Here is a 26,982-nt window from a genome sequence, read left to right on the forward strand (position 1 = left end):
GCATATCCATCTAACGTGCCACTAACATGTAAATACCATTCATTGGTTTTGCAATACAACACTAATAGGAACGGTAGGACTAGTATCATTGAATCAAGCAAATGTGAATGATGTATTCCTTCAAAGATGTTTCTCATTTATGGAGAATACCAACGAAATTCAATGAGAGCTATAGACTTATACGCTGAAAGATATTCTCAATGTACTCACCCTACACATTGTACATTTAAATGTGTATATAATAAATTCCCCCCCCCTCCCCCCCATGAACCATAGATCTTGCCGTTGGTGGGGAGGCTTGTGTGCCTCAACGATACAGATTGCCATATCATAGGTGCAACCACAACAGAGGAGTATCTGTTGAGAGGCCAGACAAACGAATGGTTCCTGAAGAGGGGCAACAGCCTTTTCAGTAGTTGCAGGGGCAATAGTCTGGATGATTGACTGATCTGGCCTTGTAACATCAACCAAAACGGCCTTGCTGTGCTGGTACTGCAAACGGCTGAAAGCAGGGAGAAACTACGGCCATAATTTTTCCCGAGGGCATGCAGCTTTACTGTATGGATAAATGATGATGGCGTCTTCTTGGGTAAAATATTCCGGAGGTAAAATAGTCCCCCATTCGGATCTCCGGGCGGGGACTCCTCAAGAGGACGTCGTTATCAGGAGACAGAAAACTGGTGTTCTACGGATCGTCAGATCCCTTAATCAGGCAGGTAGATCAGAAAATTTAAAAAGGGAAATGGGTAGGTTAAAGTTAGATATAGTGGGAATTAGTGAAGTTCAGTGGCAGGAGGAACAAGACTTTTGGTCAGGTGAATACAGGGTTATAAATACAAAATCAAATGGGGGTAATGCAGGAATAGGTTTGAAAACGAATAAAAAAAATAGGAGTTCGGGTAAGCTACTACAAACAACATAGTGAACACATTATTGTGGCCAAGATAGACACGAAGTCCACGCCTACTACAGTAGTATGAGTCTATATGATGGTCGAAGTAGAGAGGATATAAAATGTAGACTGGCAATCGCAAGGAAAGCATTTCTGAAGAAGAGAAATTTGTTAACATCGAGTATAGATTTAAGTGTCAGGAAGTCGTTTCTGAAAGTATTTGTATGGAGTGTGGCCATGTGTGGAAGTGAAACATGGTTGATTAACAGTTTGGACAAGAAGAGAATAGAAGCTTTCGAAATGTGGTGCTACAAAAGAATGCTGAAGATTGGATATGTGGATCACATAACTGATGAGGAGGTATTGAATAGGGTTGGGGAGAAGAGGAGTTTGTGGCACAACTTGACTAGAAGAAGGGATCGGTTGGTAGGACATGTTCTGAGGCATCAAGGAATCACCAATTTAGTATTGGAGGGCAGCGTGGAGGGTAAAAATCGTAGAGGGAGACCAAGAGATGAATACACTAAACAGATTCAGAAGGATGTAGGCTGCATTACGTACTGGGAGGTGAAGCAGCTTGCACAGGATAGAGTAGCATGGAGAGCTGCATCAAACCAGTCTCAGGACTGAAGACCACAATAACAACAACATGATAAATTGAGAACAACTGGATCTTTAAAGCATCAGAAACATATCCAGAAAAGGAAAGCTGCTAACGAGGAAATGGAGATTGGTACACTTGCCACTGTGGTTCAAGATCCTTGTGTTAGTTCGCATCAAATCGCAAGGGAATCTGTCATGAGCCAGAGTAGTGTTGTTCGTGTTCTGCATCATCATAAATGTCATCCTTACCATATCAGTCTCCACCAAGAATTAACTGGTATGGATTGTATGCATCGCATTGAATTCTGCTGATGAGCTCAACTTAAGATTCAGAGAGATAACACATTTATTAATTTGATTTATTTACTGATGAGGCTACATTCACAGACCATGGGAATGTTAATTTGCGTAACATGCAATACTGGGCAACTGAAAATTCATGTTGGCTGTGGCAAGTTGCAAACCGAAAACTGCAGTTGGTGAATGTATTGTGTGGGATTCTGGAGGGCAGAATTATAGGCCCCTATTTCGTTAAAGGAAATCTTTAATGGTAGGATGTACACCACACCCATGCAAGAAATATTAGGTCTGTTATTGGAAGAAATACCTTTAGGAACAAGGAACAGAATGTGGTATCAGCACAATGGGTGCCCAGCACATTTTTTGCTGATGGCTAGAAATTGACATGGAGGAGATCTGTGTCATGGCCAGTTTGTTCATCAGACTTGATGCCTCTGAATATTTTCTTGTGGCAATTCATAAAAGAAATTGATTATAAAGAGGTTCCAACTACACCTGAAGATATGTGAGAAAAAATTGTCAGAGTATGTGCTTCGATAAGTGCCGATGTGGTACCAAACTATAGCATTCCATTGGAAGGGGGGGGGGGGGGGGGGGGGGACGGAAAGAAAGAAAAAAGGTTAACTTTCATTTCTCTGACACGACCCCACCTAGCAACAAAAAACCAATGTCATATTATGGTCCCCATTGTCCCACAAACTTTTCAGCTCCTATCATACTTTCAGAGTTATTATTGGTGGCAATTATTAGTGACTCACCCTGTATAATAATGGCAATAATATGTGAAATTCTTCACCAAGATACTTTTACCTGCTTGTCTCTTGAGTAGGGCATATCGCAGTAAAGCATTTTGTATGTGTTCAGTATGCAGTAATGGTAATGAAGTGGAATTCTTTACCAAGGTATTTTTACATCATTCTCTTCAGTTCCAGATGCCCAGGATTCCCACAGGCCTCAGCTGATTTCATGTAAAGATGTTTTCATTACTAGGACCAGAGACAGACCAGGATGGTATACAACAAGAAAAAGTGTTGATTTTTTATTTATTTATTTATTTATTTGCAAAATGCCTGTTAACAGGCTTGTGACCCCTCAGATTTTTTTGCCTTTTCTGCATAAGATTTTAAAAGGTGAGATATTTTGACTGCTCAAGGTATGAATCTAGTGTAATAATTAATTTTATCCGGGAACACTTGCAAATTTTTATGTGCAGTGGAAGCAGGCTATTTCTCAAGATTTGACATACTCTTTAGTTGGTTTGAGATGTTTCTGGCTTAGAACAGAATCTATATATGTGACAGTTTGTTGAAATAGAAAAGAACATGTGAAATGGTTCCATTCAAGGCAATATTGTGGAAGTGTCTCAAACAAAAACTGAAAAATCTGCAGATGTTTAATGATTTTTGATGTTAATATGATCTATTTAATTTACACATATTTTTGTAAGTTCTGGGTATATCTGGAGTATTGCAGAGGCAATGATGACCCACTCTGGAAATCTGTTGTATTGCGCAACCCAAAAGGGGTGTCGATGAGAAGGGTTTTTTTAATTCTTAATTTAATGGGAGCTGCAAATAGGCATTGGACTAATTTAACTTGTGGAAATATTACTCTCCAGAAAGCTGTGTGAACAGCCATTGGTATAGAGTAAAGGGTACGAGGTTATTTCACCGTTGCTTTAAAATCACCATCCACAGTTTTTCTCCTAGTTTGCAAACAATTAACAACAGTATTACCCACTGCCAGTCAGCTATACATTTTAAAGCATTTTGCTACTTTTTCTTCAAGATCACAAGATCATCATGAAGAGCCAGTGAGACTGGTTGGGACTGAAAGAAATGAGACACTGGAAATATTTTAGGAATAATGTGAGCCTCGAAATCTGTTGCAGCTCCTAGGCCAGGTTCAGAGTGGCAAACAATGTAAAAAGCAAAATAGATTGCTGGATAGAATGAACAGATCCCTGAACAATAAATCTGGACACAGCAAGTGCATCAAGGTGTAACATGTCAGTATTTTAAAAAGGATGTATTGCTGCAGGCATTGAGTCATGGACAGACACAGTGAAAAGACAGCCAAACATCTAAGCTTTCAGACAGGAAAGTGCTCCTTTAGAAATAGAAAACACACACATATTCACACAAGCACAATTCATACACACACTCATGGCCACAGTCTCTGGCCACTGTGGCCTGACTGCAGACTGCGACTGCATCTGATATGAGCAGCAATCTGGGATGGGTGGTGGCGGTGTTAAGTGGAGTCATGGGGTGGGGGTGAGGGGGGGGGGATAGCAGGGTAAGGGTGGGGGGAGATGATGTGCTACCTGCAGGGATGTGTGGGAACAGGATAGGGCTGCTAGGTGCAGAGTCGGAAGGCTGTGTTATAGGGGGGAGGAGGGGGAGGGGGGGGAGGGAGATAGAGGAGAGAGGTGAGAAGGGGAAAAGATTGCAGATGTGTTGGTGGAATGGAAGATGTGTGTAGTGCTGGAGTGGGAGTAAGAAATGGGACAGGTAGGTGGAGGTAAAGGACTAGCGAAGCTTGAGGCCAGAGGAGTTCCAGGAATGAAGGGCATGTGGTAGGGAAAGTCACCACCTGTGCAGTTCAGAAAAGCTGGTGTTGGTAGGAATGGCACAGGCTGTGAAGCAGTCATTGCAGTGAAGCACATCATGGTGGGCAGCATGTTCAGCAACTGGGTGACCAGCAGTCATTGGAGACAATACATAGAAGAAATGTGTGATGATAAAGACTTCAAGAACAAAGATAATGTGATGGAAGACATCTATCTTTCTGAAAGAAAAATGCAAGGTCCTCCAATCATGAGATATATATTTGAACATGCTCTGCAGAGATTCAAAGAAGAAAGTGCAACTGGTGTTGATGACATCACAGCAGAACTGCTGAAACATTTAGGTAACAAGATGGAAGAGCAATTATTCAGAGTAATAAATGACTGCTACTAAAAAGGAGTTATACTAAAACACTTCATACCATACAGAACTATTACCACACTTAAAATAGAGAAGGTAATTGATAGCAAAAATTACAGAACACTTACTTGTAATGTTATCACATGCCTCTTAAATGTTGATTAATACAGTTAAGAGCAGCATAAAAGGAGATGTAGGTAAGCTGGAGCAAACCATTTTGGATATGAAAAAGGTAGAGAAACAAGAGAAGCAATTTTGGTCTTGCACATGCTATTGGAGGGAAGGATGGGTATGAGTAGCAGAACTTATCTTACCTTCATGGGCTTATAAAAAAGTTTGACAATGTGAACTAGGAGCTACTGTTTAGAAGTATGAAGTAAATAGGACAGGACTGGAAGGACAGAAAAATGATTAATCAACTTTATCAGAACCAATGCACAAAAACAAACACCAATAAGGTAGAGAACAAGAACAGAATTAGAAGAGGAGCCATACAAGAATGTCCTTTATCTCCACATTTGTTTAATGTGTTCACTGAGGAAAATATTCAGATTATGAAAGAAAAGAAAAAGGGAATAAAAAACAGTGGTGACAGCATGCACTGTATTAGATTTTCTAATGACAAAATAATAGTTGCAGACTCTGAAAGAGAAACAAATAGAATGGTGAAAGTCATATCAGACAATGGAAAATCCAGGATGGGAGGTATCAGTATAATGAAAAGGATAGTTGCTACTCATCATAAAGTGGAGATACTGAGTTGCAAAGAGGCACAACAAGAAGACTGTTGGAAAGTTCGCTTTAAGCCAACAAGGCCTTTTCAAAAACAGACAAGCTACACATATGCACACATTCACACAAATGCAACTCACCTGCACGTGACCACAGTCTCTGGCAGCTGAAGCCAGACTTTGAGCAGCAGCGCATTATGGGAGAGGCAGCTGGGTGGGGGGTAAGGAGGTAGGTGGGGTTGGGAGGACCAGGGAAAGCAGTGTAGGGGTGGGGGATGGTAAAGTGCTGCTGGGAGCATGCAGAGATGAGGTGCTGAGTGGGGCAGCTAGGTTCAATCAGGAGGTTAGATAGATGGTGGGGGAGAGAGGGGGAGATTAGTGGAAAAGGAGAGAAGTAAACAGACTGGGCACATTGGTAGAATAGAGGGCTGTGTAGTGCTGGAATAGGGACAGGGAAGGAGCTAGATGGGTAAGGACAATGACTAATGAAGGTTGAGGCCAGGAGGGTTATGGGAATGTAGGATATATTGCAGGGACAATTCCCACCTGTACAGTTCAGAAAAGCTGGTGTTGGTGGCACAGGAACAGGCTGTGAAGCAGTCACTGAATTGAAGGACGTCATGTTGGAGAGCGTGCTCAGTAACAGAGTGCTCCAGTTGTTTCTTGGCCACAGTTTATCAGTGGCCATTCATGCAGACAGACAGCTTGTTGGTTCTTATGCCCATGTAGAATCAACTTAGTGGTTGCAGCTTAACTCGTAGATCACATGACTGGTTTCACAGGTAGCCCTGCTTTTGATGGGATAGATGATGTTTGTGACCAGACAGGAGTAGTTGGTGGTGGGAGGATGTATGGGGCATGTCTTGCATCTAGGTCTATTACAGGGGTACAAGCTATGCAGCAAGGGGCTGGGAGCAGGGGTTGTGTAGGGATGAATGAGGATATTGCGTAGGTTCGTTGGGCGGCAGAATAACACTGAGAGAGTAGTGGGAAGGATAATGGGTGGGGCATTTCTCGTTTCAGGGCATGACAAGAGGTAGTCGAAACCCTGGTGGAGAATGTAATTCAGTTGCTCCAGTCCAGGTGGTTCTGAGTCGCAAAGGGAATGCTCCTCTGCGACCAGATGGTGGGGCTCTGGGAGGTGATGGATGATTGGGAAGATAAGGCACAGGAGATCTGTTTTTGTACAGGGTTAGGAGGATAATTAGTATTTGTAAAGTCCTCAGTGAGACCCCTGGTATATTTCGAGATGGACCACTCATCACTACATATCGGACAGCCACAGTAGGCTAGGCTGTATGGAAGGGACTTCGTGGCATGGAATGGGTGGCAGCTGTTGAAGTGGAGATATTGCTGGTGATTGGTAGGTTTGATATGGTCAGATGTACTGATATAGCCATTTTGAGGTGGAGGTCATCATCAAGGACAGAAGCTTGTCAGGTTGAGTAGGACCACATGAAGTGAATGGGGGCAAAGTGTTGAGGTTCTGGAGGAATGTGAATAGGGTGTTCTCATCCTCGATCCAGATCAGGAAGATGTCAGTAGTGATTATGAACCAGGTGAGGGGTTTGAGATTCTGGGTGTTTAGGAAGGACTCCTCTAGATGGCCCATGAATGTGTTGGCATAGGATGGTGCCATTTTGGTGCTAAGGCTTTTGAAAGAAAGGTTCATGACTGTGTTTCGGGCCTATTTAGGTTCTGGATTCTGTGTAGTAGTGGGAGGGAGTTTTGATGGTGGAGTAACTGTAGTAGGCCTGGGAGATAGGATTTGTCAGCCAAATCCCTCAGCATGCAAACTAACCTTACATCCACAGCAAGACTCGCAACCCACCATCTAAAAATTAATCCCAACCATACATTGTACCTGCTGACAAAGGCTCCACCACAGATGTTTTTTAATCACATGGATTACCTGACAGGACTCTGCCAGCTGTCAGATTCACCCACCTACAAGCCCTGCTGCAGTGACCCCATTCCAGAAATCCAGCATGATCTCCAGTCTCTCCTCAAATCCTTAGGCCCACCCCAGAACATTTCCCCATAGCCCATCTCTCTCCTCACCCCTAGCATTCCCCACACTCCTACCTTCTATATGATTGCTACAAATCCATAAATCCAATCACACAGGACACCCATTGTGCCTGATTACTGTGCCCCCTCCCCTGCCCCACTGAGAGAATCTCTGCTCTTGTAGACCGAAACCTTCAACCTATTACCTGCAACCTACCAACTCATATAAAAGATACCAACCATTTTCTCTACTGACTCTCCACAATTGCTGTTCCTCTACCACACAGTGCCCTGTTCAGCACTATTGGTGCCTGCTCCCTTTACACAAAATCCCTAATGCCCATCGCCTTATCACTATTGAACACTACCTTTCCCAATGCTCAATGGATTCTTCACCAACCACCTCCTTCTTAGACACCATAACCAACTATACATTCACCCACAATTACTTCTTCTTTCAAGGCATTACCTAGAAACAAATCTGGGGTACAGCTGTGGGCACCAACATGGCAACATCCTATTCCAACATATTCGTGGGCCATCTAAAGAAATCCTTCCTAAACACCCAGAAGCTCAAACCCCTCACCTGGTTCAGATTCGCTGCTGACATCTTCCTGATCTGGATCAAGGGCGAGAATATCCTATCCAGATACCTCCAGAACCTCAACACCTTCTCCCCCATTCACTTCATCTGGTCCTACTCAACTCAGCAAGCCACTGTTCTCGATGTTGGCTTCCACCTCAAAATGGCTACATCAGGAGCTCTGTCCATATCAAACCTAACAATCATCTGCAATCATCTGCAATACCTCCACTTTGACAGCTGCCACCCATTCCATACCACGAAGTCCCTTCCATACAGTCTAGCCACCCGTGGCCAATGCATGTGTAATGATGAGTGGTCCCTCTCGAAATATACCGGGTGTCTCACTGAGGACTTTACAAATCGTAATTACGCTCCTAACCTTGCACAAAAACAAGCCTGTTGCTGAGCATGCTGTCCAACATGATGTCTCCTTCATTCAATGACTGCTTCACAGCCTGTGCCATCCGGATCCTTCCTCCCCACACCCCCACTAACCTGCCAACTGATCCTAGCTACCCCTCTATCCATCTAGTCTCTGCATGCTCCCAGCATCACTTTACTATCCCCCACCCCTATCCTGACATCCTTCCCCCTCCCCTTCCCCACCCTCCTTACCCCCACCCAGTTGCCTCTGCCATAATGCCCTGTTGCTTACAGTCTGCCTCCAGCTGCCAGAGACTGCGGTATGTGTGTGTGAGTTGCATTTGCATGTTTGTGTGTGTGTGTGTGTGTGTGTGTGTGTGTGTGTGTGTTTTGTCTATTTTTGACAAAGGCCTTGTTGGCCAAAAACTAACTTTCCAACAGTCTTTTTGTTGTGCCTTTCTGTGACTCAGCTTCTCTGCTAAATGGTGAGTAGCAACTATCCTTTTCACTACACTGAAAGTCATATCACACATTCTTAAACAATGGAAATTACAAATGAATGACTGGAAAATGAAAATAATGGCAGTAAGAAAAATATGAGGGAAATTAAAATCAATATAGAAACTGATGATATCATAATATATCATGAAACAATATTGAGATCGAATAGTCACACAGGACAACTGATGCATTCGGGCATGGAGAAAAGGGTTGCACTGGCAAAACAGGTATTTATGGATAAGAAAAACATTTTAACCAAAAACATATGAAGTTAGGTGTTATAAAATCCTTCACCAAATCTTTTCTATGGAGTGCATGAAAGTGAAAGTTGTACTTGGGGTAAATTGGAAGGAAATTGACTTGCAACTGCTGAAATGTGATTAGGGCAGAAAATGACAAGAATGAGCTGGACAGGGTGAAAAATCAACCTGGTAGTCTTCATGGAAATCAATGAAGAGAGATGATTATTAAATGAAATGGAAAAGAGGAAAATAAAATTTATTGCACACTTTCATCATTAATATTCTTGAATGGAAAGTGCTAATAATGAAAAGAACAGGATGGCCTAGGATGAAGTATTTGGAAGGAATCAAGAAGAGGATAGGCTGTGACAATTACATTGGACTGAAATGAATAGCCAGTGACAGAAGAGAGTGGTTGGATTGACAAGGCATTATAGTTTAAAATATGTATGTACAAGCTGTTACTGAAAAACTCAACTTGTTTGGTATAGGAGAGTTCACTGTCTCTTTGATGACGGGTTAATCTCACACCCTATGTTATTTTTGTAGCTGATGTTGCCCTTGGATGTTTGTTCATATAGAGCTACTTTAAACAAATAATATAAATTTGATTATCTACATTCCACAATGTGATATTATGAGTTTGATCAATTTTTCTTGTGTAGTTCAAATTTCACATTTATCTGAAGCAGGAGAAACTCTTTATGTATTCTTTCACAGATCAGACAATACACCAATGTTTTTCTCTTGCCCATGGCTGAAATTGAAACTGATGCACATAATTGATATATATTATTTCTCTTGCCCATGGTTGTAAATGAAAGTGGTGGATGTAACTGATATATATTATCTACTTTTTGTTTCAAGATCTGACAGAAATGCTGTAGTTATTTATACTGACTCTATCACACGAAAATGATCATTCAAACTCACTCTTCTGCTCAAACAAACATAAAAGTTTGGCAAAAATAATATATTATGCTGGAATAAAAACCTGTCACTAGCTATTGAACAACTGAGGAAGGTGACAAAGATTCCTGTCTGGCCATCCAGATTTAGGCTTCCATGATTTTGCTAAATTAATTAAATCAGTTTATTGAATGATTCCTTTGTAAAGGACAAGGCCAATTTAGTTCACCATCCTTACCTAATCAGAGCTTGCACTGTATCATTGAATATCTCATCATCATACAAAATTAGTAAACTTTCTTTCTTCCCACCTTCTTTCCTAATAATTATAACTCTAATCAGTATGTGGTTACTTTGGTTAAAAAAAGGGAAGCCTAGTAAAAATAAATATATGTATGAGATGTTTATTTATACAAAAATGACATTTATTTTTATAACTCAGGTAAATAATTTATTAGGAACACTTGAACTAATGTCAGGTCAATTGGATTATCACTGTTAGGTGCTGCACATGGTTCAGAATTGCTACATCTTCTTGGCCCATCCCTTATGCAGCAGCTTTCTGGACGCAGACCATCTGGGACTGAAGAAAGGTTTGGCAGAATGATACGTCAAATGTGGGCTGAATTTTCACGAACAGGGTAAAATTTTGTTACTAAAAATTTGCATTCATTGTAATGAGAGCCTAATTTTGTTAACACTTTCTGGTTACCATCCCCAGAATCTGCACGCAAGTATAAATTTACACAATAACACTGTTAAGATAAATTATCTAAGCAAATGACAAAAGTGAGAAATGAGATGAGATACGGGTGTGACATACATGTAAATGCTTTGTACGTTCTTGGATGTTTTAAATAATGACATGTCAAAGATAATTATGTCACATAATGAGAGCAACCACTAACAGAAGGACATAAGTTCAGTGATGTCATATTCAAGGTGAAATATGAATACTACTCATCAGACATCAACAGTTGATGTAAGTTGGATTTGTAGTTCCCACGCTGTTGCAGTGAAAGGGGAAAGCACACAATTTTCACCATGATATGGCATGTAGTTTAAAGTCTGCAGTGGGTTATTCTACAATAACTATCTGTATGGTTCCGGTCTGACAGGAAGCTGAGACATAATATATATATACAAAGTTGAATTAAAACCTCTACATTTAATATGTACAATACTTGAGCATCTAGACTGTCAAGCCACAGGTACTGGATTACTAGATTACACTAAGAGTAAGTGTTTGCATGGTATAATAACCATTCATACCTACATAAACAGACCTGAAAATTCTATTCATTTCTATTGACTTGTGTTTATTCAGAAAGGACTTCAGCAGGATATAAAAATTGCATGAATAGAGTAAATGAAAATCCTTAACTGTCTTGCACACTTTCCTTCATTCATTCATCAATTCATCATGGAAGCGAATATGTTAACAAAGTGAAATATCTGTTGGAAACTCCATTAGTATTTAATTCTTAGTGTTTGCTCATGCTAAGTTCAACAAAGAAAAATTGACAGAAATGCCACTAATCTGAATAAAGCCACTGTGAGCTCAGTTGTATTAAACAAGAGCTCTTTACTTCCTACTACTAGCTTCATATTTACATGACTAGACAAATATTTGTCATATGTTAGCAGTGGGCTGTATGTACCATTAATAAAGGAAAGTTTAAAATGAGGAATGCTACTTGTCATACAATTAATATGAATCTTCAGTCCCTGAATCTATATCGTTAGCTAATTTATAAGAGTTGTTAGTCAATTACATTTTTAATTTTCTTTTGAACTTACAGAAATCTTCAATTTCTTGCTTTTGGTTCAATTGGACCCTTGTACCAAAATACTGAACCTCACTCTAAATCATAGGCAAGGAAGAAAAGTATGCATGCAAACTACAGAGTGTCCATAATTAAAGTTCCAGTTTCAAAATACTGTAGAAAGAGATCCACTGCTCAGAAAATTGTCAAATCTGAGCAGCATATTATGATACAGGGGGAAAAATTATGGAACAAAAAATGTAAATGGGGTCAGCTACAAATGACAGATGAATCACAATATGGCAACTATGGTTCGAGATGCATATTGCACCATCCATAGTGTTCAATGTGCATGATAACTCAAGTATGGTAATAACAGTTGTGGCACTGTTAGTTAGGTCAGCCCACACGCCACAGCAAGGTCATGCCATGTCTAATGGGAAAAATCAGTTTTTCACTGTTCTGAGGCAAAAACCCACATAAAAAGCAAAATGGTCTCAGTTTTTGTCATGAGGCCAAAAACTGCACAAGAAGCAAAATGACATTGATTTTTAACTGTCCTGGGGCCAGAAACCACATAAAAAGTGAAATGCCATGGGTTTCTAATTGTTTTTAGACTGGTGTGATATATGTTCAACATGCTGTCCACCATTTTCTGTCATAAGTTGAAATCAAGAAACACCATGTTCACCAACAGATCAGAGTACTTCGGAAGTCACATTCAGAATGTGTTGCATAATGTGTGCCTTCAATTCAGCTGTGTTAATAACTGCAGCTCTGAATACAACATTTTCAGGCAAACCCACAGCCAGAAGTCATGTGGATTAGAATCAGGTGATCTGGACAGCAAGCTGATAATTCAGTATTTCTGAAATGCCTCTGTAGCAGCTACTTCATCACTTCACTGGCTGTGTAATGTGTGGAGGAACACCATCTTGCATAAAAATGATTCTAGCCACACATCATTGCTGTTGAAAGGTTGGAATGACGCTGGTGTGCAAAAGACTCTAATAGCATATGCCAGTGATGATACGGGTAACTGGACCTGCAAGACTGATCTCCTCAAAAAAAAAAGTGGTCCTACAATAAATGATGCAGCCAACCCACACCACAGATCATCTTTGCAGAATGAAGTGGTACCAGTTGATGTACCTGCATATTTTCTGTTACTTGTATTCTACAATTCTGCATAGTGACATATCCTTGGAGACAAAAATAGGGTTCTTCTGTCCACAGAATGTTCCATGGCCATTCATTGTCCACTACTATGCCAGCAAGAAATTCCACAGCAAATGTTTGTTTTTCTGGCAACTCAGCAAGAAGCAACTCCTGAACATGGGTGATTTTGAATGGGTAGCAATGCAGGAGGTTTCGTAGGATCTTATGAATCATGCTTGCAGGCATGTCCAAATTTTTGGCAATTCCCCAAGCATTACATGTTTGCACACCACTGCTCAACCCCTCTTGCAATCAATCTTGGATCAACTGCTTTCCTCCATCTGCCATGCTGCACTTTAAAAAACCTGTGTTTTCAGATTTTGTAATCATTTTCTCTAGACTCTTACCAGACATCAGACCAGTACCTTTCTTCATACCACTGAGTGTCCAAAACTTCTGCAGGGCTGCTGGTGCACAGTCACTGTTCTTATAAAAGAGCTTTACCAGCAGTGATCCTTCATGGAGACAGACATGTTGAGCATCTCAGCTGCAAGCAGATAGAACACTCGTGTGCCACACATCTGTTGGTGGGCATATTCTGTTTCTTACAGCACCATCTATTGGTCAAACTTTAACTAAGGCCCCCTCTCCCCCCCCCCCCCCCCCCCCCCCCCACCCCTCCATGACATAGTAGTCAAAATTGAGCTTCAGTAGCCCATTACAAACACTAGTGTAAGGTGCTTAAAATTTTATGAGGAAGGCAAAGAGTATGTGGTATGCAAATAGAATAGCTAATTCACATGATAAAATTAAAACCATATGGTCAGTTGTGAAGAAAGTGTCTGGTCAGCAGCACAAGGCCGACAATATAAAGTCAGTTTGCAGTAAAAATATTTCTGTTACTGATGAATCAGATATATGTACAGTATTTAACAATCATTTTCTGAGCATTACTGGTGAATTAAATAAAAATTTAGTTTCTACAGGAAATCATATAACTAACTTGGCAAATGCCTTTCCACGACTCATGTCTGAAATACTCCTCTGTGATACAAACAAGGGGGAGATTGAGTCAATAATTAAATCACTGAAGACTAAGGACTCTCTTGGTTATGATGGAGTGCTTAGCAGAATGCTAAAGTACTGTGCTGCACATGCCAGCCCTATATTTAGCCTTACTTGTAATTTTTCCTTTAGGAATGGTCAGTTTCCTAAATGATTAAAGGACTCAGCAATAAAGCTGCTTTATAAAAAAGAAAAAAGGGATAATGTAGACAAGTTTACACCTATTTCTATGTCATCAGTATTTGCTAAAGTTATTGAAAATGCTGTGTATGTAAGGATAATTGATCAATTTATATCACACGATTTGCTATCAAATGTACAGTTTGGCTTTAGAAGTCATTTAACAACTGAAAAATGCTATATTCTCATTTCTTTGTAAGGTACTGTATGGGTTAAACAAAAGGTTTTGAATGCTTTTTTGATTTAACTAAGGCGTTTGATTGTGCTGATCACAACATATTGCTCCAGAAGTTGGACCATTAAGGAATACAGGTAGTAGCTCACAATTGGTTCACCATTTACTTTAGCAACAGACAGCAAAAGGTCATTATTCACAATGTTGAGAATGGCTGTGATGTGTGGTCTAAGTAGGTTACGGTCAAATTGGGGGTGTCCCAGGGATCAGTGTTATATTCATATACATATATATATAATAGAGGGAAACATTCCACGTGGGAAAAATATATCTAAAAACAAAGATGATGTAACTTACCAAACAAAAGCATTGGTATGTTGATAGACACACAAACAAATACAAACACACATACAAAATTCAAGCTTTCGCAACCTACAGCTGCTTCATCAGGAAAGACGGAAGGAGAGGGTAAGGAGTCATTCCAATCCCGGGAGCAGAAAGACTTACCTTAGGGGGAAAAAAGGACAGGTATACACTCGCACACACACACATATGCATCCACACATATACAGACACAAGCGGACATATGTAAAGGCAAAGAGTTTGGGCAGAGATGTCAGTTGATGTGGAAGTGCAGAGGCAAAGATGTTGTTGAATGACAGGTGTGGTATGAGCGACAGCAACTTGAAATTAGCGGAGGTTAAGGCCTGGTGGGTAATGGGAAGAGAGGATATACTGAAGGGCAAGTTCCCATCTCCGGAGTTCTGATAAGTTGGTGTTAGTGGGAAGTATCCAGATAACCCGGACACTGTAACACTGTGCCAAGATGTGCTGGCCGTGTACCAAGGCATGTGTAGCCACAGGGTGATCCTCATTACCAACAAACACTGTCTTCCTGTGTCCATTCATGCGAATGGACAGTTTGTTGCTGGTCATTCGCTCATAGAAAGCTTCACAGTGTAGGCAAGTCAGTTGGTAAATCACGTGGGTGCTTTCACACGTGGCTCTGCCTTTGATCGTGTACACCTTCCGGGTTACAGGACTGGAGTAGGTGGTGGTGGGAGGGTGCATGGGACAGGTTTTACTCCGGGGGCAGTTACAAGGGTAGGAGCCAGAGGGTGGGGAAGGTGGTTTGGGGATTTCATTGGGGTGAACCAAGAGGTTACGAAGGTTAGGTGGATGGCGGAAAGACACTCTTGGTTGAGTGGGGAGGATTTCATGAAGGATGGATCTCATTTCAGGGCAAAATTTGAGGAAGTTGTATCCCTGCTGGAGAGCCACATTCTAAAAATAAAGATGATGTATCTTACCAAACAAAAGTGTTGGTATGTTGATAGAGACACTACAAACACAAACACAAAATTCAAGCTTTCGCAAATTCAATCTTGTGTCTGTATACGTGCAGATGGATATGTGTGTGTGTGCGAGTGTATACCTGTCCCTTTTTCCCCCTAAGGTAAGTCTTTCTGCTCCCGGGATTGGAATGACTCCTTAGCATCTCCCTTAAAACCCACATCCTTTCGTCTTTCCCTCTCCTTCCCTCTTTCCTGATGAAGCAACTGTAGGTTGCGAAAGCTTGAATTTTGTGTGTGTGTTTGTGTTTGTTTGTCCGCCTTCACGGTCTCGCTGTAGCGTTCTCTCTTCCCGAGCACGGCGTCCCGGGTTCGACTCCCGGTGGGGTCAGGGATTTTTCCTGCCTCGAGATGACTGGGTGTTGTTGTGTCATCTTCATCATCATCATTCATCCCCATTACGGTCGGAGGAAGGCAACGGCAAACCACCTCCATTAGGACCTTGCCTAGTAAGGCGGTGCGGGTCTCCCGCATCATTCCCCTACACTCTGTAAAGAAGCATGGGACTTCATTTCCGTATTTTATTGTGTTTGTTTGTGTGTCTATCAACATACAACTGCTTTCCTTTGTTATATTTAAGCTTTCGCAACCAACGATTGCGTCATCAGGAAAGAGGGAAGGAGAGGGAAAGACGAACGAAAGGATGTGGGTTTTAAGAGAGAGGGTAAGGAGTCATTCCAATCCCGGGAGTGGAAAGACTTACCTTAGGGGGAAAAAAGGACAGGTATACACTCGCACTCACACACATATCCATCCACACATACACAGACACAAGCAGACATTTGTAAAGGCAAAGAGTTTGGGCAGAGATGTCAGTCAAGGCGGAAGTAAAGAGGCAAAGATGTTGTTGAAAGACAGGTGGGGTATGAGCGGCGGCAACTTGAAATTAGCAGAGGTTGAGGCCTGGTGGATAACGAGAAGAGAGGATATACTGAAGGGCAAGTTCCCATCTCTGGGGTTCTGACAGGTTGGTGTTAGTGGGAAGTATCCAGATAACCCAGACAGTGTAACACTGTGCCAAGATGTGCTGGCCATGTACCAAGGCATGTTTAGCCACAGGGTGATCCTCATTACCAACAAACACTGTCTGCCTGTGTCCATTCATGTGAATGGACAGTTTGTTGCTGGTCATTCCCACATAGAAAGCTTCACAGTGTAGGCAGGTCAGCTGGTAAATCACGTAGGTGCTTTCACACGTGGCTCTGCCTTTGATCGTGTACACCTTCCGGGTTACGGAGCTGGAGTAGGTGGTGGTGGGAGGGTGCATGGGACAGGTTTTACACCGGGGGCGGTTACTAGGGTAGGAGCCAGAGGGTAGGGAAGGTGATTTGGGGATTTCATAGGGATGAACCAAGAGGTTACGAAGGTTAGGTGGATGGCAGAAAGACACTCTAGGTGGAGTGGGTAGGATTTCATGAAGGATGGATCTCATTTCAGGGCAGGATTTGAGGAAGTCGTATCCCTGCTGGAGAGCCACATTCAGAGTCTGATCCAGTCCCGGAAAGTATCGTGTCACAAGTGGGGTACTTTTGTGGTTCTTCTGTGGGAGGTTCTGGGTTTGAGGGGATGAGGAAGTGGCTCTGGTTATTTGCTTCTGTACCAGGTCGGGAGGTTAGTTGTGGGATGCGAAAGCTGTTTTCAGGTTGTTGGTGTAATGGTTCAGGGATTCTGGACTGGAGCAGATTCGTTTGCCACAAAGACCTAGGCTGTAGGGAAGGGACCGTTTGATGTGGAATGGGTGGCAGCTGTCATAATGGAGGTACTGTTGCTTGTTGGTGGGTTTGATGTGGATGGACGTGTGAAGCTGGCCATTGGACAGATGGAGGTCAACGTCAAGGAAAGTGGCATGGGATTTGGAGTAGGACCAGGTGAATCTGATGGAACCAAAGGAGTTGAGGTTGGAGAGGAAATTCTGGAGTTCTTCGTCACTGTGAGTCCAGATCATGAATATGTCATCAATAAATCTGTACCAAACTTTGGGTTGGCAGGCCTGGGTAACCAAGAAGGCTTCCTCTATGCGACCCATGAATAGGTTGGCGTACAAGGGAGCCATCCTGGTACCCATGGCTGTTCCCTTTAATTGTTGGCATGTCTGGCCTTCAAAAGTGAAGAAGTTGTGGGTCTGGATGAAGCTGGCTAAGGTAATGAGGAAAGAGGTTTTAGGTAGGGTAGCAGGTGATCGGCGTGAAAGGAAGTGCTCCATCGCAGTGAGGCCCTGGACATGCGGAATATTTGTGTATAAGGAAGTGGCATCAATGGTTACAAGAATGGTTTCCGGGGTAACAGATTGGGTAAGGATTCCAGGCGTTCGAGAAAGTGGTTGGTGTCTTTGATGAAGGATGGGAGACTGCATGTAATGGGTTGAAGGTGTTGATCTACGTAGGCAGAGATACATTCTGTGGGGGCTTGGTGACCAGCTACAATGGGGCGGCCAGGATGATTGGGTTTGCGAATTTTAGGAAGAAGGTAGAAGGTAGGGGTGTGGGGTGTCGGTGGGGTCGAGAGGTTGATGGAGTCAGGTGAGAGGTTTTGTAGGGGGCCTAAGGTTCTGAGGATTCCTTGAAGCTCCGCCTGGACATCAGGAATGGGATTACCTTGGCAAACTTTGTATGTGGTGTTGTCTGAAAGCTGACGCAGTCCCTCAGCCACATACTCCCGATGATCAAGTACCACGGTTGTGGAACCCTTGTCTGCCGGAAGAATGACGATGGATTGGTCAGCCTTCAGATCACGGATAGCCTGGGCTTCAGCAATGGTGATGTTGGGAGTAGGATTAAGGTTTTTGAAGAAGGATTGAGAGGCAAGGCTGGAAGTCAGAAATTCCTGGAAGGTTTGGAGAGGGTGATTTAGAGGAAGAGGAGGTGGGTCCCACTGTGACGGAGGATGGAACTGTTCAATTTGGATAGTGTCTTGGGGAGTTGGATCATTAGGAGTAGGATTAGGATCATTTTTCTTCGTGGCAAAGTGATATTTCCAGGAGAGAGTACGAGTGTAGGACAGTAAATCTTTGACGAGGGCTTTTTGGTTGAATCTGGGAGTGGGGCTGAAGGTGAGGCCTTTGGATAGGACAGAGGTTTCGGATTGGGAGAGAGGTTTGGAGCAAAGGTTAACTACTGAATTAGGGTGTTGTGGTTCCAGATTGTGTTGATTGGAATTTTGAGGTTTTGGAGGGAGTGGAGCTGGAAGTGGGAGATTGAGTAGATGGGAGAGACTGGGTTTGTGTGCAATGAGAGGAGGTTGAGGTTTGCTGGAAAGGTTGTGAAGGGTGAGTGAGTTGCCTTTCCAGAAGTGGGAAACCAGGAGATTGGATAGTTTTTTGAGGTGGAGGGTGGCATGCTGTTCTAATTTGCGGTTGGCGTGTAGGAGGATGCTCTGAACAGCCGGTGTGGATGTGGGAGAGGAAAGATTGAGGACTTTTATTAAGGATACAAGTTGACGGGTGTGTTCATTGGTTGAGTTGATGTGTAGGTGAAGGATTATGTGGGTGAGGGCAATGGATTGTTCAGTTTGGAACTGGTATAGCGACTGATGGAATTTTCTCGGGCTTGTCTGGCATTTGGCATTTGGCTGTAACTTACCAAATGAAAGCGTTGGTATGTTGATAGAGACAATAAACACACAAACACACACCCAAATTTCAAGCTTTCGCAACCCAAGGTTGCTTCATCAGGAATTTCGCCTTTCCCTCTTTCCTGATGGAGCAACCCTGGGTTGCTAAAGCTTGAAATTTGTGTGTGTGTTTGTGTGTTTATTGTTTTTATCAACATACCAACGCTTATGTTTGGTTAATACTCAGCAGAAATCAAACCTGCTTTTGGATCGGACTTCCTTAACTCTTGTGCAGAAAGGGGTGCAGTATAATGCTGCATACATTTTCAATAAGTTGCTGCCTGAATTAAAAATTCTTAGCAGTAATCCATGCACTTTCAAATCAAAACTGAAGAGTTTCCTTATGGGTCACTCCTTCTATTCCGTCGAGGAGTTCCTTGAAAGTTTAAGCTGATTCTTGTTGCATTGTTGATTGTGTTTAGTTAAACCTATGGATTGACTTTTTTTGGGTCCATAAACATTTTATTTTTGTCTGTTATTACTTTTATGGTGTAATTTCATGTACTGACACGTTCCGTGACTTTGGAGATTTGCTCCTCAATTTGGTCCTACAGAGTTTGATGTGTAAATAAAAAATAAATAAATGGTGTGCTCTTTGGTGTGCTCATCAATGACAAACGTTTTTCCTCTCCTATAAATGACCCTAAAGGGCCTGGAGTAGAGAGCAGAGATTGGAGGGTGTACAGAACTGTCTATGAGTCACATGAACTGACAGCTTTGCAAGCCCTTATGAATGAAGAGCAGGCATAGTTTTTAGAAAGTTGTCCAAAAGAATCAATGTGGAAAGAAGTGGAATACTAAAGAAATGAGGAATGATGAGAAGATTTTGAAGTTTCCTAAGGATGTCAATACTGCAATAAGGAACGCCAGACTAGACAGTGCAGTTGAAGGGGAGTGGGCATCTCTAAAAATGACAATCACAGATGTTGGAGGGACAGACATTGGTACAAAGGAGGTAACTGCAAAGAAACCTTGAGTGAAAGATGAAATACTTCAAATTGATTGACAAAAGAGCGAAGTACAAACATGTTCAGGGAAATACAGGAATTTAGTAACACAAATCACTTAAGAATGAAATAAAATAGCAAGTGGAATGCAGCCAAGGGGATATGGCTGCAGGAAATATTTGAAAAAATTAAAGAAGAAATGATTGTCAGGAAGACTGACTCAGATAAAGCATAAATCAAAACAATTTTAGGTGAAATTAAAAGTGAGGGTGCAATGGGATTTCCACTGTTAGAGCAGATAGATAGAAAGAGTACACTGAGAGCTCTATGAGCTGAAGGACTTGTCTGATGACACGATAGAAGAAGAAATTGGAGTTGATACAGAAGAGATAGGGGATCCACTATTAAACTCGAAATTTTAAAGAGCTCTGGAAGACTTGAGGTCAAATAAGGCAGAAGGTATTGATTAAATTCTATCAGAATTTCTAAAGACATTGGGGGAAATGGCAACCAGATGACTATTCAAGTTAGTGTTTAGCATCTATAAGATTAGTGTCATACCCTCAGACTTTCAGAAAAATATCATCTACACAATTCTGAAGGAAGTAAGATCCAAAAAGTGTGAAAACTATCACATAATCAGACTAACAGCTCATGCATCCAAGCTGCTGACAAAAATGAAATATAGAATACAAAAAGAAAACTGAAGATCTGTTACATGGTGATTGGATTGGCTTTAGGAAAAGTAAAGGCACCAGAGGGGCAGTTCTTATGTTGCACTTGATACTGGAAGCAAGGCTGAAGAAAAATCAAGACAGAGTCATAGGATTTGTCGACCTAGAGAAAGCATTCAGCAATGTAAAATATGTTCAAAATCCTGGGAAGAATATGAGTAAGCTGCAGGGGAAGGTAGGTGATATACAATATGTAGAAGAGACACAATAAGACCAGAAGATCAAAAGCCAGGTGCTTGGATAAAAAGGGGTGTAGGATAGAAATGCAGTCTTTAGCCCCTACTGTTCAATCATACATCTAAGAAGTGATGACAGAAATAAAAAAAGAGAGAGGTTCAAGAGCAGGATTAAAATTAAGGGCAGAAGGATATCAATAATAACATTTGGTGATAACATTGCTATCCTCGGTGAAAATGAAGAAGAATGACAGGGTCTGTTGAGTGGAATGGGCAGTATAATGAGTACAGAATACGGATGAGAGTAAACCAGAAAAAGACAAACATAATGAGAAGTAGCAGGAATGAGAATAGAGACAAATTTAAAATCAAAACTAGTGATCACAAAGTAGACAAAGTTGGATTCTGCTACCTTGGAAGCAAAATTATCCATGATGGGCAAAGCAAGGAGCACATAAAAAGCAGACTAGCACAGGCAAAAAGGGAATTCCTGGCCAAAAGAAGTCTTATTAGTACTAAACATAGGCTTTTATTAGAGGACGAAACTTGTGAGGATGTACAGCTGTAGAATAGCATTGTATGGTAGTGTATCACGGACAGTAGGGAAACTGGAACAGAATAGAATCAAAGTGTTTAAGATGTGGTGCTACAGAATAATGTTGAGAGTTACGTGGACTGATTAAATAAAGCATGAACAGAATTGACAAAGACAGGAACATATGGAAAATACCAAAAACAAGAAGGGACAGGACGATAGGACATGTTTTACAACATCAGGGAATAGTCTCTGTAGTACTAGATGGAGCTGTAGAGGGCAAAAACTGTAGGTGAAGACAGAGATTTGAATATTTACGCATCCAACAAATAATTGAGGCTGTGAGGTGCAACTGATACTGTGAGATGAAGAGGGTGGGCTACATTAACCAGTCAGAAGACTGATAGCTAAAAAGTATGGATGAAAACTTCCCAGTCACCACGCTTGACAGGACTGAGCAGCCTGAGAGCTCAAATGTGTGAATTCAGTTGTTGTACAAAATTGATATAGACTTCTGGTGGTGATGATAGTAGAGGTGTAGGCATGATGAGGTCGCCAAGCACCCACACCTGCTCCCCGTATACCATCTGTGTGATCAAGCAGTGTATATCTTCCTTAATTGTCATGTGTAACCCTAGCAGCACTAGCAGCAAGGCATCAAACCATGATTACTCACGACATCTTAAAGCCCCCTTTAATGTACAGTTCATTTACTCTACCATCCTGTTTCTGGTGGGATGGTAGCTAACTATATGAATATATGTGCTATCATAGAACTGGAGTAGTTCTTCAAACAATTGTCCCTCAAACTGTCAGCCCCTGTCAGTCATAACCATCAGCAAACCTCACTGTGAGTGCACTAGTGCCCTGGCCACCAATTCAGCAGAAATATTGAGAACAGATACCACTTGTGTCTATCTTGTTAAACACTCAATAGTTGTAAAAAGTGCCAGTATCCACCACAGTAGGGAAATGGTTCTAACTATGTCTGTATGAACGTGGGCCAGTCTTGTTGTTCGTGTGGGAAAGCACTCAACTGGCTAATTTGCTGCACTGACAACTCTTGCGTGCATGGGCACAGGCATGGCAATCTCTCTGTATGCCTTGCCAAACTCCTTGCAAAGCTACCAGATTAGCAGAGGTTCTGATACCGTGGCATGTGAAGCTGTGATACACACCAAAGATGTTACACCACCAGATTTCAGGGATGAATGGCCACTGTCTCCCTTCAGTCACATTGCTTCAAATTCCTTGTCATGTGGCCTGAAGAGGCATGTACTCAAGTTGTAAAGCCATAGATTCATAATCTTTGAGCACTCATTGAAGGAAGGCATTATCATCTAGTTTTGTGGCCCTGTCTGTCAAATCAATAGTACTCACACTAGCATAGTTGCGGGAAAGGCAGTCCACTATGACATTGTCTTTTCCTGGAATACGTTGGTCATGAATTGTGCTATAAATTCAATCTATCTGCATTGGGATGGGTCTGACATTAGTCAAAACATTGTTGTTATCAGTTTGTGGTCTCTGAATATTGTGAAGCACTGACCTTTGATGGAAAATCAGAAATACCTGACAGTCAGGTAAATGGCGAGAAACTCTCTGTCATCACATGTCATTTCTGTTGCTGTGTGGCCAGATTTTTTGAGAAGAAAACAAATGGCTGTCATCTGCTGGTGACATATTGCTGCAAAGAAGTGCCAGCTGCAATCTGGCTAGCATCTACTGTCAGCACAACTGGAGCATCTACAGTAGGTTGAGCCAACAATGTAACTTTAGGCAGTGCCATTTTTAAATCTAGAAAGGCTGCCTCAGTCTCTGGAGTCCATGGCACTTTCCTATTGCCAGATGTGTTTTTCCATTTAGCTTTTGGTTGAGCAGCTCTTGTACTATAAAAAAGTGAGGCAAATGACACTGATATTTGTTCAGCACTCCTATGAACCTATGACGTCTTTGAATGTAAGAGGGAAAATGTTTGCATTTGGTACCATACACCCTAAAAAATGCAATTCCTTTTTTTGCACTCACACATTTATCTCTCTTCCTTTGAATGCTGTACTTCTCAAAACATTGAAATAGGATTTGCAAGCATTCTGTATGTTGCTGCTTTGTCTCAGAAAACACTAAAATGTTGTTCATGTAGCAGTAAATAAAGGATAAACCTATGAGCATTTCATCCATGAAGTGCTGCTGCATTTGTGCCACATTTCTGAGACTGAAAGGCAGTAACTTAAACTCAAACAAACAGAAAAGCATTGTGACAGCTATCTTATGCCCACCCATCATGAGCATTGTAAGTTGTGAACATACCTTGGAGCATTGTTCTTTGTGAACACACCTTTGTACAGTCAATAGCTCTGGAAGAATGGGCACACATTGCATTACAGTTGAAAACCACTGTCTTAAGTACATGATATTTACTGGATATGATGCAGGCATTGAACACCCTACAATATCAACATAACCACCAAGAACCATCTTTCTTGCAAATGATATGTAACGGCTACTCCCAAGAGTTTTTCCATCTGTCAGCATTTTGTTGAAGGCTGCTTGCACAGCAAGAAGCTTATCTAGCAGCAGCCATTGAGGTCATACAGTGACAGGTTGTCTCATCTAAGGTGAATGTGATGCTGTGCAGAATGATGGCATCTTTTACCTCCTGCACCATGGTCAGTAAGCATAAAGAATTCCTGCAGCAGCTCTAGAAAAAGGCTGTCACCACATGCTGAAGTGACCTTAGGAAACTGCAGCTTCAGATCCTTGTTGTCTTGCTCTTGCAGACCATTAGTGCAGTGCAAATACTGCAATTCTTGCATAGTTTCTTTCAATTCTTTAGCAGCAGCAGCAGCAGACAACCATGACTGAAGGGACATGTCCTCCTTGTGTAATACCTCCTTCATTCTCTGTACCTTGTTATAAATCACTTAGATTGAACTGATGTATTCTTTCAGGTCAATAGCTCCTCTTGATAAGATATCAGCACAGCTTGTACGAACATACAGTTCTTCTAGCACAATGCACACATGTGCATTCAACATCGTTTTGTGTATGATAGTCCTGTCAAAGTGGCACAGTTACAGCAAGGGCCTGGACATTGTCGTGCAATGTGCAGAATGGATCCATCACACATTTTGTGACCCAAATTGTAAAATAAATGGGGAGAGGAAGTCACAAAAGTCACTTGCACTAAACATAGATTAATGAGATCAGGCATTAGCCAAAAATGTCAAAGGAAATCAGTGCCAGTAATAGGACCTCCCAAGTAGGCCACCACAAAAGTCAACATAGAGTGGAATCCATTGTTCAAAAACAGGGTCCACATCTTCTTCACATACGTTGAAATCTTTGTATCATTGGCTGCTTTCAGCATAGGGTGCAATGTTCCTGTGCTCTTAGGGTACACACTAATTTCCGATCCAATATCGATGACAAATTGGTCACTTGACTAATTATCATGCATGAAAAGGCAAAATGGATGGTTGACAGATAAGATGTGTCATTCATGCAGTTCATGTGGCATTTGTGTTTCACTTGACAACCATTTGTGCCCTCTAGCACTCGTCATCAAAATTTGGGTACTTGCGTGGCCTTATACATACATCAAAAAATTTTTGCATCGCCCCGCTTCCCAGAAGTCCTGAAGATGGGCGTTGACTGTATCACAGACACAGTCCCTTTGACTGTTCAGAAATGTTACTAAACCCACCACAAATAGGTAAACAACCACACATGAGCAGCACCTATTAGACGGAGGGGGTCCAACAGCCGATCAGTTCCAGTCATGCCACCAGGAAGGAGGTACACTGCTCATGTTGTCTATAGTTCACCCATGCCTAGACAGTCAATACAGTGGTTCGATTGCATCTGCATTGTTACTTCAAGCCAGAAAGGCCTCTCACAAGGAAAGTGTCCAGGCGTCTCGGAGTGAACCACAGAAATGTTGTCCAGACATGGAGGAGATACAGAGAGACAGGAATTGTCGATGTTACGCCTCGCTCAGGCTGCCCAAGAGCTACTCAAGCAGTGGATGACCGCTACCTATGTATTATGGCTCAGAGGAACCCTGACAGCAATACCACCATGTTGAATAATGCTTTTTGTGCAGCCACAGGACATTGTGTAATGACTCAAACTGTGTGCAATAGGCTGCATGATGTGCAACTTCACTCCCAACATCCATGGCGATGTCCATCTTTGCAACTACGACACCATGCAGCATGGTACAGATGGCGCAACAACATGCCGAATGGACTGCTCAAGGTTGGCATCATGTTCTCCTTACCAATGAGTGTCGCATGTGCCTTCAACCAAATGTGTTTGGAAGCAACCCAATCAGGCTGAACGACTTAGACACAGTGTCCAGCAAATGCAGCTAGGTGGAGGTTCCCTGATGTTTTGCGGTGGCATTATGTGGGGCCAACTTACACCGCTGGTGGTCATGGAAGGTGCTGTAACCGCTGTACGATACGCGAATGCCATCCTCCGACAAATAGTGCAACCATATTGGCAGCATACTGGCAAGGCATTCATTATCACGGATGACAATTTGCACCCCCCCCCCCCCCCCAATTGTGCACATCTTGTGAATGACTTCCTTCAGGATAATGACATCGCTCAAATAGAGTGGCCAGCATGTTCTCCAGACATGAACCCTATTGAACATACCTAGGATAGATTGAAAAGGGCTGTTCATGGATGATATGACCCACCAACCACTCTGAGGGACCTACGCCGAATCGCCTTGGAGGAGTGAGACAATCTGGACCAACAGTGCCTTGATGAACTTGTGGATAGTATGCCATGATAAATACAGGTATGCAACAATACAAGAGGACATGCTACTGGGTATTAGAGGTACCGGTGTGTACAGCAATCTGAACCACCATCTCTGAAGGTCTTGCCATATTGTGGTACAACATGCAGTTTGTGGTTTCCATGAACAATAAAAAGGACAGAAATGATGCTTATGTTGACCTCTATTCCAATTTTCTGTACAGGCACCAGAACCAAGGTGATGCAAAACTTTTTTGGATGTGTATTATGTGTATCTCAGTTCCCAAACCACGTACAGTACCTGCACTAGCTGAATGTATCAGTCCTCCTAGGGCAGGTTTTAAAAATATGCCTCTTCTCTATGTGTTGCTGCTCCACTTGTTTCTTCATCTTGGCACTGAGTCTTACTAGCTCTGCTGCATGTCAGCTAACAGAGGGCTCCATG

General features: G+C 42.1%; 1 protein-coding gene across 1 annotated transcript in view; it reads left to right on the plus strand.

The window, feature by feature from the left end:
- The window catches only part of LOC126472828 (carboxylesterase 4A-like), a 360,882-nt gene that overhangs the window by 306,097 nt on the left and 27,803 nt on the right, over positions 1–26,982 (plus strand). The window contains exon 11 of the mRNA XM_050099963.1: positions 10,570–10,708. Coding sequence (XP_049955920.1) covers positions 10,570–10,708 — 139 coding nt within the window. The remainder of the gene's footprint in view (positions 1–10,569; positions 10,709–26,982) is intronic.

The sequence above is a fragment of the Schistocerca serialis genome, chromosome 1, assembly GCF_023864345.2.
Source record: "Schistocerca serialis cubense isolate TAMUIC-IGC-003099 chromosome 1, iqSchSeri2.2, whole genome shotgun sequence".
Classification (NCBI taxonomy): domain Eukaryota; kingdom Metazoa; phylum Arthropoda; class Insecta; order Orthoptera; family Acrididae; genus Schistocerca; species Schistocerca serialis.